The sequence below is a fragment of the Anomaloglossus baeobatrachus genome, chromosome 5, assembly GCF_048569485.1.
Source record: "Anomaloglossus baeobatrachus isolate aAnoBae1 chromosome 5, aAnoBae1.hap1, whole genome shotgun sequence".
In the NCBI taxonomy this organism is placed as follows: domain Eukaryota; kingdom Metazoa; phylum Chordata; class Amphibia; order Anura; family Aromobatidae; genus Anomaloglossus; species Anomaloglossus baeobatrachus.
In genome coordinates this window covers 55,374,462-55,394,529 of record NC_134357.1, presented here as the reverse complement: position 1 = coordinate 55,394,529, position 20,068 = coordinate 55,374,462, and the positions used below count along the sequence as shown (strand labels likewise).

General features: G+C 43.4%; 1 protein-coding gene across 1 annotated transcript in view; it reads left to right on the top strand.

Moving 5' to 3' along the window:
- The window catches only part of LOC142312618 (alpha-2-macroglobulin-like), a 105,249-nt gene that overhangs the window by 84,465 nt on the left and 716 nt on the right, over positions 1-20,068 (top strand). Inside the window, exons 26-33 of the mRNA XM_075351612.1 lie at positions 489-645; positions 1,374-1,448; positions 2,594-2,756; positions 7,535-7,740; positions 11,416-11,631; positions 14,815-14,942; positions 15,146-15,236; positions 19,406-19,474. Coding sequence (XP_075207727.1) covers positions 489-645; positions 1,374-1,448; positions 2,594-2,756; positions 7,535-7,740; positions 11,416-11,631; positions 14,815-14,942; positions 15,146-15,236; positions 19,406-19,474 — 1,105 coding nt within the window. The remainder of the gene's footprint in view (positions 1-488; positions 646-1,373; positions 1,449-2,593; positions 2,757-7,534; positions 7,741-11,415; positions 11,632-14,814; positions 14,943-15,145; positions 15,237-19,405; positions 19,475-20,068) is intronic.

The window sequence follows — 20,068 nt, the reverse complement described above, 5'->3', positions numbered from 1 at the left end:
CAATGCCATGCCATACCTTGTGGACAGCGCTTGATTTGAGCCAATTTCATCCTACAACAGGACAATGACCCAAAGCATACCTCTAAATTATGCATGAACTATTTAGGGAAGAAGCAGGCAGCTGGTATTCTATCTGTAATGGAGTGGCCAGCCCAGTCACCAGATCTCAACCCTATTGAGCTGTTGTGGGAGCACCTTAACCGTATGGTACGCAAAAAGTGCCCATAGTGACGAAAGCAAAGTTTGAAGGAGAAAATTATTATTTCAAGTAAAAATCATTATTTCTAACCTCGTCAATGTCTGGACTATAGTTTCTATTCATTATGCAACTCCTTTGATAAATAAAAATGTGATTTTCTTTTTCATGGAAAAGACAAAATTGTCTGGGTGACCCCAAACTTTTAAACTGTAGTATATACAGTATATATACCATATTTTGTTATTGTATAGAAAATGGGTATTTTTACAACTCCAATGTGTTTCTATAGGTTGACTGGATTTACAGTGAAGTCCTTCAGCAAAGCTCGACCCTACATCTTCATAGATGAAAGCCACCTGAACCACTCCTTCTCCTGGCTGAAAAATAACCAGCAAGACACCGGATGTTTTCGAAGTGTTGGGAAACTCTTCAATAATGCCATGAGGGTGAGCAGAGAACAGAGTGATTGTGTTATAGGGATGTTATATGGGACATCATTGTCAAACAACTACTCATCGGTAACAGAAGTAGTATTGAAAATACAATATGAGGTCACATTGAAGACAACATTTTTGAATGCTTTACCACCATGTCATTTTTTCATTCTCCAATTAGATTTTCTTCTTTCCTTCTTCTAAGAACCAAAACTTTTTTTTTTACTTTTCTATTAACCTATCCATATGAGGTCTTCTTTTAATAGAGTACGTTTTAGCTTTGAATGACACCATATATTTTATCATACAATGTACGAAAAAATTGAAAAGTGCAGTGTAGATGGTGAAAAACATGTAATTCCGCAATAAGTTTTTGAATTCAGTTTTTTTCGGTATTCATTGTGCGGTAAAAATGATATAGTTGCATGGTTGTCCAGGTTGGTATAATCACTGCATAATCAAACTTGTAAACTTTTTTTTCAATTAGGTATGAGAAAAAGATCAGAAATTTGTAAAACAAAATAGATTGTCATGTTTTGCCATGATCTGAGACTTGTAACTTTTTTTTCATTATTGGAACTGATAATATTTTAGGTTATGTTGCTTTTTATTGCCATTTTTTAGGCTTTGTGGTGACAGATAAATGGAGTCCCACAGAGGTGGTCTTCCAGAGATGTGTCACTGAAAATATGTAATGTGATACTTCCACTGTAACAAAAATATAAATCTTTGTGTTTCAGGGAGGTGTAGATGATGAAATTTCCCTCTCAGCTTTTATAACTATTACTCTTTTGGAGGCCAAATTACCTATAGAGGTAAGTAGAGATGAGCGGACCCATTGACATTCGGTTCGGCGGGTTCAGTAGGACTTTAGATAAAGTTCAGTTTGGGACCCGGACTTGACCTGAACTTCAATAGAAGTCACTGATTGGGCAGTTTGGCTCTCCACCCACATGGAGCCACAGAACACTTCTAGGGGCGGGTGAGCGGGGGTTTTTCCATTTTGGGGGGGTGCACACTACATCCAATAACACTATTGTTGTACCCAGTGGGAGCCAATCAAATATTACAAGTAGCTGGAGCTGGCCCTAGGCTGTACACGAAGTGTACCCGAGCACAACGATGCTTATGCGAGTGGTCAGAATACGTAAAGCACTCCATCTCCGAACCCGAACTGTTTTTTTTTGTTACAAACTTCAGGTTCATTCATCTTTTGTGGTAAATTTAAAGTTTTAATGAGAAAATCATTTCCCTAAAAGCTAAATATAGCAATTTTGTAGACCATTACATTTGTTCTTGGAAAAGGGGTTGTAACGTACCGTATTTGACCCATGGAGATGAGTGTAGGGGAAAAGAAAGATTTTGGGGTGCATCGGTAAACTTACCAAAGAAAGAATATCCAACTTGGGTTTTACCAATGGATGCAGAAAACCCGTGTCCTCTTTGTTGGCTCTGCAACATGAGCAAACAACCAAGAGACCTGAGATGATAATATAACCCCCATGAAAGAAGACCTCTTGAGTTTTGAAACTTTTCATAGATGGTCCTCTTTTGATAATAGATACCCTTGGTAGGTTGAAGGTTTTTTTGACCCGCCCTATACTATTTTTTACTGTCTACAAATTCGGGATATCAGCCATCTGCTAACATGGTATATATGCAAGATTTATTTGGGTAGCTCTTAATTTTGTCACTCTGTACTTTAGGTCGGTAGGGGTGCCAAATTTTAACTATAAAAAAACATGCTAGACAACCAAGAAAACACCCCCTGGAAAATTATTGTGGTTCCAATTGACACAGAAATCCTCCTTCTAGATTTCTTGAGATATTGGGGTGGCAAGAAGCACATCACACAACTACCGTAGTTTACCCCTTTTGTCATTTCAATCTAAAATTTTAAATGTCTGCCTAATATTTTAAAATGTACTTGTAAAACATTTTGTTTTTAATTTCCTCTCAGGATCCCTTACTGAGCAATGCTCTCTCCTGTCTAAAGAACGCTTCTATGGATGTCAGGAACGTATATACCCAGGCTCTGCTGGCCTACACCTTCTCATTGTCTGGAGACACTGTTGTCAGAGGAACTTTGATAGACAAATTGGAGGAAAAGGCTGTGCGGGGAGGTACAGTAAGCAAATATAAAGCTACAAGCACACTGTATGATATATGAGATAATTTACTCCATAAGTGGTCCCCAACCTTTGAGAGCCATATTCAGATCTGGATTGCAAGCCACAGTGCGACCACCACGAATAATGACATCCAGCTCCCACCCTCACAATAGAAATTTCTAGAGCCCCCCATTACCAGTACGATGCTTTCCATAGAAAACACACTAAGCCAGTATATCTACATTCAGGGATTCCCCCTTACCACCATTCAGTATTCTCACTTGAAGTTCTCTCTACACTCTATTGCATTGAGCTTCAAGCAATGCCTCTGACTAGAAGTATCTTCCTATCTCCAGCCTACCATACTTAAAAGGGTTGTCTACTTCTTGATGGGGCTCTACAAAGGTATGTTTTATTTGAATGCCAAGCAGATGGTGCCTTTGGTGAGTACCCCCACATGGAAGAGCAGATATGGATGCCCAAATACTGGCTTTACGAGCTTAAAGATAAGTTAAAAGGGTTGTCCACTACTTGGACAATCCCTTCTCATTCCCCATGTTCACGACACTAAAAAATTACAAGTTCAATATTCAACTCCAGTATAGGCCCCTACAAACCAAAAAATAGCCAATACAAAATATATAGTAATGAAAGTCTATTAATGGATAATTAAAAACAAGATAAAAAGCAATGAAGATAGTGCGAAATGCACCACAAAGTGGCACGGCAAGGGACAAAAAGCAAAATATCTAAAAAAAAATATCTCTCTCTCGCTCTCTCTCTCTCTCTATATATATATAAGTACAGACCAAACGTTTGGACACAACTTCTCATTTAAAGAGTTTTCTTTATTTTCAGGACTCTCAAAATTGTAGATTCACAATAAAGGCATCACAACTATGAATTAAAACATGTGGAATGAAATACTTAAAGTGTGAAACAACTGAAAACACTCTTGGCAATCTCTTGATGAGCATCAAGAGGTAGTCAACGGAAATGGTTTTCCAACAGTCTTGAAGGAGTTCCCAGAGATGCTTAGCATTTGTTGGACCTTTTGCCTTCACTCTGCGGTCCAGCTCACCCCAAACCATCTCGATTGGCTTTAGGTCTGGTGACTGTGGAGACCAGGTCATCTGGCGTAGCACCCCATCACCTTCCTTCTTAGTGAAATAGCCCTTACACAGCCTGGAGGTGTGTTTGGGGTCATTATCATGTTGAAAAATAAATGATGGTCCAACTAAACGCAAACAGGATGGAATAGCACGCCGCTGCAAGATGCTGTGGTAGCCATGCTGGTTCTGTATTCCTTCAATTTTGAATAAATCCCCAACAGTGTCACCAGCAAAGCATCCCCACACCATCACACCTCCTCCTCCATGCTTCACGGTGGGAAACAAGCATGTAGAGTCCATCCGTTCACCTTTTCTACAAAGACACGGTGGTTGGATCCAAAGATCTCAAATTTGGACTCATCAGACCAAAGCACAGATTTCCACTGGTCTAATGTCCATTCCTTGTGTTTTTTAGCCCAAACAAGTCTGTTCTGCTTGTTGCCTGTCCTTAGCAGTGGTTTCCTAGCAGCTATTTTACCATGAAGGCCTGCTGCACAAAGTCTCCTCTTAACAGTTGTTCTAGAGATGAGAAGGTGTGTCCAAACCTTTGGTCTGTACTGCATATATATATATACAGTATATATCACAAAAATAGTACTGTGTACTCCAATAAATATATTATATCAAAGCAAGTACAGAATATTATGCAAGAAGGCGTACAGCCAATATCAATAAATACCAATGATTACAATATATGAGATATGAAGCAAAAGTAACAATACACACCCAAGAATAATATATCTGTACCTGTATAGCAACGATAATAAACTGGCAATTGCACAAACCACAAAAGGTGACGTATTTGGTATTTATCAGCTCCAGTTAAGGTGCAGTTCTAGCAGGGCCCACATTACATTATGACTTGCGATCCCCTCGACCAATCTGCAACGGCTTCCCTCTCCCCACCTTTCTACGGTTAAGTAATTAACAGGAAGAGAGTGCTGCGGCTGCCACTCCCTTCCTGTTAATTACTTAACTGTATGAAGGTGTGACGCCCTGGAAAAAACAGGTAGTCACAGATGACTGTACCCCCCACCAAGGGTACAGGAATCACCTCCTCCTTGGGATTTAACATCACATCCCACACACAGGAACACCAGCCACAAAGCCTAGTCGCCCCCCCCTTGACAGCCGGGACACACCAGAGGTTGGGACCAGGCGGAAGGAAACGCCCACCTAGGGGTCTTGAGGTGACAAGGGGAGGGAACACAGTGGAGAGTTAGTGAGTGAGTTGGAGAGTGGATGGTTAAGTAGGAGCTGAAGTGCAGTGTGGTCGGGGTTGGAGCCCTTGGACCACGGGAGAACCGACTAGTTGGCAGACGGTAGTGTAGGGCCACAGGCGACGGAGATCCGGTCGCGGGAGACCTGAAATGGACCGGGGCAGGGTTGTAGCCCGCCGGTACCGACAACGGGAATCCGGTCCGGAGGCCGTGCACAAAAGGGGTACCTGGACACAAAAAACCTGAGCTGAAACAATGTTCAGTAAACATGCAACATTAAGCATGTGAATTGCAGCCTTAAGACTAGAAAAAAAACAAAGAGAAAATTGCATGAAAAATACCCTGACTATAAATAAATAAATTGCAAGTGCTTAATAACAGGGTACTTAGTGTATACATTTTTGCAAAAAGGTAAAAAGCTGTCTCACCTCGTCAAGGTGTACCCATCTGAGACAGTCCCTAACCTACTGAAGTTAAAAACATTATCAATATCTGACTTGTGTCATGTCAAACTCCAATATGAATGGTGGCAAGTGGTCAGCTGTGTCCCAGATTAAATACACAGTGAAGTGAGACGCAATTAGTTATTCAGTCTCAGTATTAGGAGGGCTGCGCCCCCAACTTGCAAAAAAGCAAGGTAACATACAAAAAACACAAAAAACCTGAGCTGAAACAATGTTCAGTAAACATGCAACATTAAGCCGGGACACACCAGAGGGTGGGACCAGGCAGAAGGAAACGCCCACCTAGGGGTCTTGAGGTGACAAGGGGAGGGAACACAGTGGAGAGTTAGTGAGTGAGTTGGAGAGTGGATGGTTAAGTAGGAGCTGAAGTGCAGTGTGGTCGGGGTTGGAGCCCTTGGACCACGGGAGAACCGACTAGTTGGCAGACGGTAGTGTAGGACCACAGGCGACGGAGATCCGGTCGCGGGAGACCTGAAATGGACCGGGGCAGGGTTGTAGCCCGCCGGTACCGACAACGGGAATCCGGTCCGGAGGCCGTGCACAAAAGGGGTACCTGGACCCTAGGACGAGGCAAGCTTCAAGCCCCTTGTTAATTGACCAGTAGGACAAGGTACCAGGCCTTGTTTCCAGAGACGCCCGAAGAGCAAAACGGCAGCCCAACGCAGGAGATAGGGTGTCCGCCAAGAACCCACTAAAATTCCACTGGTCAGAGTTTGCGGGCACGGCTCCCTCTGTATACAAAACCACAGGGGAACGGATTTCTCCCATTCCAAGCGGGTTAAATCAACACACAGCAAGACACAAGTGCAGGAGGAAGAGTCTCTACCTTGCTAACCTGTGTGCGGGACCAGCACACCACTCCAACGGCAACCAGCATCCGTCCTTGGTTTACCTACAGACTCTGTGTGGATTATTCCTAATCGTGAGTACACCGGTGTCATCCGGTCCAACCTGCCAACGGCGTCCCCGCACTGCTCCCCACCTACACCTGGGCCCCGGGACTACACCTCCCCTACCCATGGAGGGGATACCATCTTGCTGCCCAACACCATCTGTCCCGGGCGCTGGCACAAGAGGCAGCGGCGGTGCCACCCTGCCATCACCACAACCCACGGGTGGCGTCACAGACAAAAACTATCTCCCCTGTAAATACCCCCTTTTCCCTGTTGTGAGGACGGACAGTTGCACGAACCCCGGGTCCGGTCACCACTCGAGCCCCAGACACGATCCCGGATCTGAGCGCCGCGAGCAGCCCCGCTGCCGTGGAGCGGCACCCATCCGCAACAAAGGCAGGGAGAAGAATGGCAGCACTGATTGGTCGGGGGGCTCGCCTTTCATAGCAATGTCATGAGGGCCCCAAGAACACGAGTTCTGACATTGCTGGAACCATGCCAGCACCAGAGGTGAGTATAGGCTTTGGTATTTGTATGAGGGAGCATATAGAGAATGAAAAGAAGTTGTCCAAGTAGTGGACAACCCTTTTTACTTATCTTTAAACTTATAAGGCCAGTATTTGGGTATCCAGATCTGCTCTTCCATGTGGGGCAACTCACAAAAGGCACTATCTGTTGACATACAAAAAAATTACCTTCGTAGAGCCCCATCAGTGGGAAAAATAAAAACGGAATTTAATCCTTTTTTTTTTTGCAAAGTTCAACATATTTTTTAAGCCACAAATAAAAAAAAATCAAAATAAAACTATACAAGTTTTGCATTGTTGTAATTGAAGAGACATGAACAATCATATTACCAGATCTCTGTTACCTTGAAATGCACAGAGAAAAGAAACAATACAGAAAAAACAATGCTGGCATTATGTTCACTTTTTTATTTTCACCATTTCACCTGAGGTGGAATTTTTTTTCCTGTATTTCAGTACATTATAAAGTAAAGTGAATGGTATGATTTAAAAGTACACATAAGTATGGATTTCTCTCTTAAATGACATCACGTTTGTGGCATAAATTAAGACAAATTGCTTACCTCCCCTATAGATGGACAACTGCACTGGAAGCGTGACATCGCTCCTCCCGCCGAGGTCCCATACTGGTACCGAGCTCCCTCAGCAGAGGTGGAGATGACCTCCTATGTTCTCCTGGCTTTTCTGTCTGATCCATCTCCAGATTTAGGGAAATGTTCACAGATTGTGAACTGGTTGAGCAAACAGCAGAATCCGTATGGCGGCTTCGCTTCTACACAGGTAAAGTGAAAATCTAAGCAGTAGAAAAAGTATCCTAATGTAAACAGGGCACAAAAAAGACTCACTAGATACTGAAACTGGTCATAGAGAGTCAACAGTGGTCAGACAAACATTGGCTTTGCAAGCAACTTCACTTTTCTCCATCATTTACATTAAGCTTGTCAAGTCAGCACGTTTTTTTGATCAAGAGACAAATTAAGGGCTACCAGACTCCTCTCCGGCATGAACAAAGGATGACAGGATGACAACATGTCTGACCTTCCACCATATGCCATTTGGGAATGTCTGTCGGAAAGCCAAACTGGGAAATCCGTTCCAGCTGAAATTTACTAACTCAGTCTGTTTAAATCTAATGTGTATGTTCAGTATTTTATTTTTAAAAGGTTATCGCTATTATAAGGAAGCACTATATGACTATGTTGAGACTTCTAAAAGAGGTCCAACCAACAGGATTTTCCTATATAAACTAAAGCCAGTGCTATACTGGCGCTATCATGCTGATTCTATACATACCTTTAGTTGTGAGATCGGATGCATACTTTCTGAAATACAAGCAAGTAAAGTTTGTGAAATGCACTGTTACTTGATTGATAGCAGCTACAGAATATCTAATAGGTGGGTTTGGGTTTTGCTAGTTATTGCTGCCCCTGTCTGCTGCCTGTTCTTCCTATTAGTGTGGAACATCCTTCCACTTCCATGGCTCAGAGCTTACTGCACATTGTAAAGTCGTGGCACACGTTGTGACTTCATGATGACGCACAGCAAAACCTGAAGCTTGGTCATGCCTGAAAGTCCCACCCCATAGTGAAAAATAGAACATCAGGTTGCAAGCAGTAGGACAGCTGTAGACATGAGCAATGAGGTAATTACTAGGCTTCTTTTTACCGTTTACCGGCCATTTACAGTTCACCAAATTGTCAGCTGAGATTTTTTTTTTCTTTTTGCAATTCAAGCAAATCAAATTGCAGTGTTCAAATTCACATTGAGCCTCAAATTTCAGGAAATTCAGCTCAAACTGGATCCTTCGCAGACCGATCTGCTTTTCTTTAATTGTAAGGAATATAGCTGCTATAAAATTCTCACCTTTAGGCCTGTTTCACACATCAGTGAAAAACACAGACGTTTTTCACTGACGTGTTAAAAACGCATGTGTCCCTCCGTGTGCCGTGATTCACAGCACATGTGGGTTGTCCATGTGCAATCCGTAATACGTACTCTGTGATCCATGATTGCACATGGAGATAAACTCACCTGTCCCATTCCTGCTGTCTGTGGTGCTGAAGAGTCCCGCGGTGCAGCATCCGTCCGCCACTGTCTGACCTCTGCAGCTACTTCCGGGTCTGCATAAATGAATAAGCATGCCAGTAAGTAGCCGGCTTAGAAGCAGCAGCCTGCAGAGGCCAGAGACTAGCATTGCTGGAGAAAGTGAGTTAAAAATGCTTTTTATTTTCAACGTCCGTGTTTTTCTGGTACGTGTTTCATGGATCACACCATAGTGTGGTCCGTGGGACATCAGTGATGCCAGAAAAAAACGGAATGTCTCCGTTCGGAGCACACGGACATGCATATATGCCACATAGAGACACAATCAGTGAAAAATCATTATAATGGGTCTGCATATGTCCGTGATTCTGGTACGTATAAAAACTAGCACAAACGTACCAGAATCACTGACGTCTGAAACAGGCCTTAGGCCCTGTGCGCACGCTGCGGATTTACCGCGGATTTTGCCGCGGATTTGCTGCAGAAAATGTGTCTAACATTGCTGCAGTCAATTCCCCAGCAAAACCTATAGGTTTTAAAAAGTGCTGTGCGCACACTGCGTTTTTTTTTTATACCCGTGGATTTTCCCCTGCGGAATTAATAAGCATGTAACTTCTTTTCCGCAGGTACCTGCTGTTTTTGCCATAGATAATGGTAAAAATCCGCGGGGACCAACTTGCGGTAAATCCGCAGCAAACCGCTGCAAATCGCAGCAAAAACATGGGTGCGGATTTTACCGCGGGTGCGGGATTCTTTCAGAATTTCAGGTTTTTTTCTTAAGAAAAAGGCACTTTCTAGTGCGCACATAGCCTTAAGGGTGCTTTACATGCTGCAACATCGCTAACGATATATTGTCGGGGTCGTGTTGTTAGTGACGCACATCCGGCGCCGTTAGCAACATTGCAGCGTGTAACACTACAGAGCGACGATCAACGATCGCAAAAACGTCAAAAATCGCTGATCGTTGACACTTCGCTCCTTTTCAAAATATCGTTACTGCTGCAGGTATGATGTTGTTCGTCGTTCCTGCGGCACCACACATCGCTATGTGTGACACCTCAGGAACGATGAACATCTCCTTACCTGCGTCCACCGGCAATGTGGAAGGAAGGAGGTGGGCGGGACATTACGTCCCGCTCATCTCCGCCCCCCCCCCGCTTCTATTGGACGGCTGCCGTGTAACGTCGCTGTGACGCCGCACGAACCGCCCCCTTAGAAAGGAGGCAGTTCGTCGGCCAGAGCAACGTCGCAGGGAAGGTAAGTCCATGTGACGGGTGTAAGCAATGTTGTGCGCCACGGGCAGCCGACGGGGGCGGGTACACTCGCTAGCGATCTCGCTAGCGAGATCGCAGCGTGTAAAGTACCCTTTAGGCTTTCTCAGCTAAGATCGACCTACTTTCGAAAAACTTGGTGGACCAGACTGGCACTGGTGTAAAAGTACCAAATCGCTATATCGCTATTTTATTTTTTTTAGACAATTACAACTTTAATTCTGCAAAAATAAAATTGTACACTTAAAGTAGTTTTACAACAGAAATTTGGCAACAACTGCTTAATGAATTGGGAGCTTATTATTCTATTTACTGCCTTTGTACTATATAAACAAATGTTACCTCAACTAAACTTGTTATAGTGCTCAATGCACAGGTGTGGCCAAAAGGCTCAGTGCACGAAACAGTCCACTGGTTTTGCATGTCCCCCACTTCCCTCACCGGTGTTTGACAACACTGGCTTGTTTGGAGAAAGCACAGTCTATGGAGAAAGCTCAGGTAGGTCATCGCTGGCCACCATCACCAGTGAAGGAGGTGGGGGACATAACAAACCAGTGAGCGGAAAGGTGCATTGAGTGAGCTTCTTGCCAACACCAATGGTGCACCAAGCCATCTAATTAGTGTACTTGATTTAACATCTGTTTATGCAGAATAGAGGCAGGGAATAGAACACTAAAGATAAGTAGTGTAACTACAAAGATGCAGCGTTTTTGGCCCCAAAAAACACACACGCGGCAAGATTTGCCCAGTGCATTTTTTAAGTCTATTGACTGGACGGGCTCAAAAATGCTAGACAAACGCAAAAAGAATTGACATGCTGCATCTTCAAAAACTCAGCCAAGATGCAGACAAAAAAAGATGCCCAGTGTGGACAGCAAAATAGAAATCTCATAGACTCTTCTGGGAGAAGGAAATGCATGCATGCATCCGTGTGTCCTCAAAAACGCAATTAAAGATGCCTTGTGCGAACATAGCCTAACGGTGCAATTTGTGTAGGGGCATTCCAGTGGATTAGTTACTAAATGCTTGGTCCCATGAATTGAAGTTTCTCACATTTCTCCATGAGATCTAAGATGTTAGCTATACTTATTATATGCTTCTCTTGTACCTGTTGTAAATGTACACGGTTTCCCTTTTGAAGGACACGGTGGTGGCTCTTCAGGCTATGGCCATGTATGCAGAGAAGACATTTTCTGACAAAGGAGATGTGAATGTGGCGGTCACTTCCAAGTCAGGATTCCTTGAGCAGTTCCACGTGGACAAGAATAACCGGCTCCTTCTCCAAAAGGCAACACTAACTAAAGTCCCCGAAGACTACACTGCTACAGTAACAGGGAGCGGTTGTGTTTTTGTGCAGGTAAGCAGAAAAATATATAACAACCAATTCTGAAAACTAACTTTGGCTATCAGTGGGAATCTTGAGCTTTGACAGCAGAGCTTTGGCAAGAGGGCCCCTTCTCCGTGACCCATGCAGATTCCTTTGACTTGGAAGGTTAAGCAAAATTTTTCAGAAAAGTTGCATTGTAGTGCAATTTTTTAGCCCTGGGTTGAAAAAAAGATTGCTTGGGCTTTCAGCAATGAAAAATGTGGAAATGCTTGTTTGCTTTTCTGTACTAAAGATTCATGTTTTCATCTCTTCGTTCTGGCATAAAGCAGGATGAGCAAAGCTAAAAGTAGCAGATGTGCCTGGAGTATATGAACATATCTTACAAAGAGTTATAAAACTATATCATACCGTATATATTATAAAATCATAATGAATGATCATGCATTCTATGTCACTTTTACAAGCTGTAATATTAGGATCTTTCACATGTAGCTTAAAGTCTGCTTTACACATGTCTATGTCGTGCGATCGCATTTGTGATCGCACCCGCCCCCATCGTTTGTGTGGCACGGGCAATTTGTTGCCAGTGTCGCACAAAGTCAGTAACCCCCGTCACACGTACTTACCTCCCGAACGACCTCGCTGTGGGCGGCGAACATACACTTCCTGAAGGGGGAGGGACGTTCGGTGTCACAGCGACGTCACACAGCAGCCGGCCAATTGAGGAGGAGGGGCGGAGATGAGAGGGACGTAAACATCCCGCCCACCTCTTTCCTTCCACATTGCTGGCGGCCGCAGGTAAGCTGCAGTTCATCGTTCCCGGGGTGTCACACGGAGCGATGTGTGCTGCCTCGGAAACGATGAACAACTGGAGCACAGAAGGACGTTCAATTTTTCGAAAATGAGCGACGTGTAAACGAGCAACGATAAGGTGAGTATTTTTGCTCGTTCACAGTCGCTCATTTGTGTTACACGCTGCGATATGTCAAACTAGGTCGGATGTGCATCACTAACGACGTAACCCTGACGACATATCGTTTGATATATCAGAAAAACAAAGACCAAGTAGAGCGGACCTCATATTTGTTGTAATATACATAGACCCCATAGAATACATACAGAAACTTGTGGACAAGAAGGGGTATTTATCATGTTTTTGAAGTAAACTACTGTACCGCAGTTGTGAAAAGTATACAGTTTTTATTATTACAAAAAGTGCAAATATCAAAATCACATGTGATGAGAGTTAGTAGTTAGACATACATAGTTAAAATCCAATTAGATGAGACAGAGAGAGAAAAAGGTCCCAGGGAGGGAGACAGACTACCCCTTAGCTAAAACTGAGAAGAAAGTGGTATTACTATATCCCAGGGTGGCATATAAGTAACCAAAAGATATCAATAGTATATCCCCTGGGCTAGTGGAGTGATGGAATGTCCATACATTAAACAGTAACCAACAGGATAAGGTCCAAATCAGGGCCTGAGTACACCAGTATGTAACAACACCAGAAAATACATAGCATAATCTCAAATAGAGAAAAAAAATCATACAGTGGTGGGGAAATTGGCACCTGAAGGACCTACCTGTGGTATGTATAGCACCCAAAAAGGGAGTCTGTCAGTCTCACATGTGGACCCGGTCGTTTGATACCGTATATCGTAGCGTGTAAAGCCCGCTTTAGTCTCATGCAAAGTTATGTAACACATAACAATGGAAATTCACTATTGCTTTTGCAATAAAACAAAAATCTAGATTTAGGACCCCCTTATAACCATATAAGGTCATTTTTAGATAAAGGTACCCAGATCCAACAACCATACTACCATAGTCATATCAGAGTACAGAATGGAGCTCCATCTATCATCTCAGCAAGTCCTAATGGATCAGCAAATATATTGTTCAAGAGTGAGGGACAAAATGTAGAACTGGTGGGGGAAGGTTGAACTAGATGGACCTAGGTCTTTATTCAACCTGAGTTACTATGTAACTTTGTAACTAAGTGTATGACATTTAAATTTCCACTAAGGAAAGGACAAACATTATGGGGCTGATTCATCAAAGCTTTTACACCACAAAATTGCCATAAAAGCTTTGAAAAGTGGCAAAATTATCATGTTGGGTTGGAGAAGTATTTCTGGTGTAGTGCAAGGAAGCACACACCACTCAGACGAAACTCCAAATTCATTGCGTTGCGTGCACCACCCCAGTTTTGGTCAATCGACCCCTTTGTGTTTTTCATTTCAGTACAGGGATGGACTTACCATTGGTGCAATCTGTGCATCTGCATAGGGTTCCAAGAGATAAGGGGGCCCGTTTTTACCTCCAAAGCATATGCAATTTTGCATTATTGGACTGCAAAGGCCCACATACTGTATTCTTGCACAGGAGGCTTCATCTGTCTGTGATCACTCCTGTTATAGTGTGATATTGTCATGCGGTGTTCAGGTCCAGACTCGTTAGGTGTCACGGCGGCGTGAGACTCTGTTCACAATGCAGCGCTTGACAGGCAACCGGATATCTCCTAGTTGTTCAGCCATAGCTGGGCGTCAGCTGTTTCATGTGGTTTCTTCCTCAATCCTGCAGGAGTTAATTCCTGCTGACTTGGGGAATTCTACTAGGAGTTCAGGTTGCTAATTACCAATCACAGCCATCTCCTTTCTATATAAGATTTGGACCTTGCTACTCAGTGCCGATTATAGCTTCAGCATACCTCCAGCAATTCCGATCTTTGTGGTGATCCAGTTTGTGGTGAACTGTAGTTGCTATTTTGAGCGCTGTAGAAATTTCCCTGTTGTGAATTTACTTCCTTCCTTTTTCTTTATTCCCCTGTACACATACTGTCACTCCTTTGTGTTTGAGTGCAGCGTGTACGAGTTTTCACTCTCCCTTGTCCGTGTCATTTCTGTGGGGTTTTATTACTGTGTTTCGAGCCTTCCCCAAAATTGGTGGAGAGGGGGAGTAATATCAGGGCTCGGACAGGAGTCAGGGTCACGCTGAAGGCTCAGACCTAGCTACCATCAAGCCTCCCTCCGAAATAAGGGAAAGCACAGGGTCTCAAGTCTGAGAGCCAGCTTAGGAGCTCCTGTTCTGTCCTTTCCTGCCCCATGGCAGATATTGAGTACTGTGAATCGCCTAGTAAAACATTGCATCTGTTCAAAATACTATTGACCAATTAAATTTTTGATGGGAAATTACTTCTTTAATTCACAGGCGGTCTTGAGGTACAATGTTCCTCCACCAAAAGGTCCTGCCCCCTTCTCATTAAGTGTAAAATCAACTTCACAAAGAGGATGTCTCGAGGATCCTGTGACTACATTTGAAATTCTCATCACTTCCGCGTGAGTTTTTTTTGTTCTTTTTTATATCATTTTGGAAATGTCTAACACTTGACCAATGAGCTTACTTATCACCATCTTTAAAAAATAAAGTCAAACTTCAATTCTCAAAGATGTCAATATTCTTCCTACTTTGACCAATATGGAATGTTGCCTATAATAAATATATAAATGTGAACATCAAGTCTGCTTTTTTTTTCTTACAGCTATACTGGCACTCGAGAGAAATCTAACATGGCTGTCATTGAAGTCAAGATGTTGTCTGGTTACATCCCAGTAAAAAACACAGTAAGAAAAGTAAGTTACTGGAATAAGTTCCTCTGTAGTAGGAGGAAAATTGTAGGCCTGTAGCATAGAGAGGACTTTGAATCTATTCTTTCTGAACATTTTTGGTCCAGTTCTAAACTCTGGGTATTGAAAAAATCTGACCATGAGAACCAAAAGTGTTGCTATGTGGAGAGCTGAAGTTGCAACCCAAAAGGCCCCTACCATCCTAAGAAACCAGTATTATAAATGGCACAAAGTAGATGAGGAACCATATTATTATTATTATTATTTATTATTATAGCACCATTTATTCCATGGCGCTTTACAAGTGAAAGAGGGTATACGTACAACAGTCATTAACAGTACAAAACAGACTGGTATAAGAGGAGAGATGACCCTGCCCGCGAGGGCTCACAGTCTACAGAGAATGGGCGATGGTACAATAGGTAAGGACAGAGATGGTTGCGCAGTGGTCTACTGGACTGAGGGCTATTGTAGGTTGTAGGCTTGTTGGAAGAGGTGGGTCTTGAGGTTCCTTCTGAAGCTTTCTACAGTAGGGGAGAGTCTGATGTGCTGAGGTAGAGCATTCCAGAGTATGGGGGATGCACGGGAGAAATCTTGTACGCGATTGTGGGAAGAGGAGATAAGAGAGGAGCAGAGAAGGAGATCTTGTGAGGATCTGAGGTTGCGTGCAGGTAGGTACCGGGAGACTAGGTCACAGATGTAGGGGAGAGACAGGTTGTGCATGGCTTTGTATGTCAATGTTAATGTTTTGAACTGGAGTCGTTGGGTGATGGGAAGCCAGTGAAGGGATTGGCAGAGTGGCGAGGCTGGGGAGTAGCGAGGGGAGAGGTGGATTAGGCGGGCCGCAGAGTTTAGGATAGATTGGAGGGGTGCAAGAGTGTTGGAAGGGAGGCCAGAGAGCAGGAGGTTGCAGTAGTCAAGGCGGGAGATGATGAGGGCATGCACTAATGTTTTTGCTGATTCTTGGTTAAGGAAAGCACGGATCCGGGAGATTTTTTTGAGTTGCAGTCGGCATGAGTTGAAGAGGGCTTGGATATGTGGCTTGAAGGATAGAGCAGAGTCGAGGGTTACATTTAACGCTGAGACCTCAATAACTTCTAGTTACACTTCTGGTGAGAGCTTTGATCTTTATTTATACAAGTGAGGTATTTTTTGTTTTATACGACACACCACATTATAAGACGCACCCCAAATTTAGGGGAGGAAAATAGGAAAAAATATTTTTTAATGTTAAAATGAGGGTCCGTCTTATAATCCTAGTGCTTCTTAATCCTAATGCTCACCAGGGGGAGCGGTAGTGGTGGAGCGGCTCAGGATGGTCCCAGGAGGCAGGGCGATGCTGCGGGCTCAGAGGAGGGGGTGTTATGGCTCAGGAGGGTTGGCGATACTGCGGGATCAGGGGTGTCACGGTGGTGGGCGCCATTGATATGACGGTGTGCTTCGGGGGTGACACTGTAGTAGAGTGATTCAGGAGGGTCACAGGACGGAGGGTCACAGGATGGGATGTCTCGGCGGCAGGTGCCATTGATCTGACTGCGGGCTCCATTGAATTGCCCGCAATTGACAAGATGGACTTCAATTACATTCTACCTGGTACAATTTGGAAAATATGTTATATGGAAAGTAAAATATAATTCACAGAATCGATTCTCCTCAGTTTAAAGATAATCATAGTGAATCCTTAAGGCTTAAAGGGAACTTATCACCAGGTTTTCCCTATGTATACTGTATCCACTACCCTGATGCTGTCTGTACGAGCATTCTCTAAGATCACAGCTCCCCATATACCTAAAGAATTTGCATTTTTAATTGTCCCACATCATATATTAATCAGCACCAAGCTGTTTGATGGGTGCCTTCAAACTGTGCTTGGCACCTCCAGAGGAGATACTGAGCATAGTTTGAAGAAACCCATCAAACCGCTCGGTGTGGATTGGTATGTAGAGAAGAACAATTGAAATAGCCATTTTATTACAGTGGGGACGGAAAGTATTCAGACCCCTTTCAATTTTCCACTCTTTGTTTCATTGCAGCCATTTTGTAAATTTAAAAAAGTTAATTTTTTTTCTCATTAATATACACTCTGGACCCCATCTTGACAGAAAAAACAGAAATATAGAAATTCTTGCAAATTTATTAAACAAGAAAAACTGAAATATCACTTGGACATAAGTATTCAGACCCTTTGCTCAGACACTCGAATTTAAGTCACATGCTGTCCATGTACTTGTGATCCTCCTTGAGATGGTTCTACGTCTTCTTTAGTGTCCAGCTGTGTTTAATTAAACTGATAGGACTTGATTTGGAAAGGCACACACCTGTCTATATAAGACCTCACAGCTCACACTGCATGTCAGACCAAATGAGAATCATGAGATCAAAGGTACTGTCCAAGGAGCTCAGAGACAGAATTGTGGCAAGGCACAGATCTGGCCAAGGTTACAAAATAATATCTGCAGTACTCAAGGTTCGTAAGAGCACAGTGGCCTCCATAATCCTTAAATGGAAAAAGTTTGGTACCACCAGAACTCGTCCTAGACCTGGCTGTCCAGCCAATCTGAGCAATTGTGGGACAAGAGCCTTGGTGAGAGCGGTAAAGAAGAACCCCAAGATTACTGTGGCTGAGTTCCAGAGATGCAGTAGGGTGATGGGAGAAAGTTCCACAAAGTCAACTATCACTGCAGCCCTCCACCAGTTGGGCCTTTATGGTAGAGTGGCCTGACTGAAGCCTCTCCTCAGTGCAAGACATATGAAAGCCCGCATAGAGTTTGCAAAATAACACATGAAGGACTCTCAGACTATGAGAAATAACATTTTTTGGTCTGATGAGACGAAGATAGAACTTTTTGATGATAATTCTAAGCGGTATGTGTGGAGAAAACCAGGCACTGCTCATCACCTGCCCAATACAATACCAACAGTGAAACATGGTGGTGGCAGCATCATGCTATGGGGGTGTTTTTCAGTTGCAAGGACAGAACCACTGGTTGCAATTGAAGGAAAGATGAATGCAGTCAAGTACAGAGATATCCTGGAAGAAAACCTCTTAAAAAATGCTCTGGACCTCATACTTGGCCTAAGGCTCACCTTCCAACAAGACAATGACACTAAGTGCAGAACTAAAATAACAAAGGAGTGGCTTCGGAACAACTCTGTGACCATTCTTCACTGGCCCAGCCAGAGTCCTGACCTAAACCCAATTGAGCATCTCTGAAAAAACCTGAAAATGGCTGTCCACCAACGTTCACCATCTAACCTGATGGAACTGGAGAGGATTTGCAAGGAAGAATGGCAGAGGATCCCCAAATCCAGGTGTGAAAAACTTGTTAAATCATTCCCAGAAAAGCTCATGGCTGTACTAGCTCAAAAGGAGGGTGCTTCTACTCAATACTAAGCAAAGGGTCTGAATACTTATGACCATGTTCCAGTTTCAGTTTTTCTTCTTTAATAAATTTGCAAAAATTTCCACATTTCTGTTTTTTTCTGTCAAGATGTCGTGCAGAGTGTACATTAATGAGAAAAAAAAGAACGTTTTTGAATTTACTAAATGGCTGCAATAAACAAAGAGTCAAAAATTTAAAGGGGCCTGAATACTTTAGGTACCTACTGTAGGTATGGCTACAGCTGGGCTTTTATGAAGAGGTTAGCATATGATGTGGGACAATTAAAAATGCTAATTCTTTAGGTATCTGGGGAGCTGCACCCATACCTAAGAAAAAGACTGTTTTAATTGTTCCTCTCCTTATACCAACCATATATCAGCACCAAGCAGTTTGATAAGTTTCTTCAAACTGCGCTCATTGTCTCCTTTGGAGGTGCGAAACACAATTTTAAGGCACCCATCAAATTGATTGGTGCTGATTAACATTCGATGTGGGACAATTAAAAATGCAAGATGATGGTGTGTTGGCTTTGGGTATTAGAAGGAAATGGGCAGAGGAGGCTAATTTCAGGGATACATGGAACCAAAAGTTTACAGATGTCGCTAAGAATTTTGAAAACCTGATTCCAAAATGTGGATATTAAGTTGAATTCTCACCAGATTTGTGTGAAAATGCCTTTAACCAAGCAATATCTCCAGTAGAATATTTCTATATATAATGCTATATTATTTCCAGTTTGGTATCTGCTCATTTAATTTCCGTTCTAGTCCTAACACTCATTTTTCTCCACAGCTGGAAAAGGATAAGTTAATACAGAGAAGTGAAATCCAGACTGACTTGGTGACTTTGTACCTGGACAAGGTCTGTATCAGTCATTGCTATAATGTTCATCTTGTTATTCTGTTACCTCTAAGGGTTACTTTGCACGTTGCAACATCGCTACTGCGATATCGTCGGGATCAAATCGAAAGTGACACACATCCGGCGCCGGTAATGACGTTGCAACGTGTAAAGCCTAGATGCGTTGATAAACGATCGCAAAAGCGGCGTAAATCGGTGATCTGTGTAGCGTGGGTCATTTTCATAATGTTGCACCAATAAGAGATACCATGTTGTTCCTCGTTCCTGCGGCAGCACACATCGCTGTGTGTGAAGCCGCAGGAGCGAGGAACATCTCCTTACCTGCCTCCACCGGCTATGCGGAAGGAAGGAGGTGGGCGGGATGTTTACGTCCCGCTCATCTCCGCCCCTCCGCTTCTAATGGCCGACTGCTTAGTGACGTGGCGGTGACGTTGCAGTGACGCCGAACGCACCTCTCCCTTGAAGGAGGGATTATTCGGCAGTCACCGCGACGTCGCCGACCAGGTAAGTGCGTGTGAAGCTGCCGTAGCGATAATGTTTGCTACGGCAGCTATCACAAGATATCGCATGTGCGACGGGGGCAGGTACTATCGC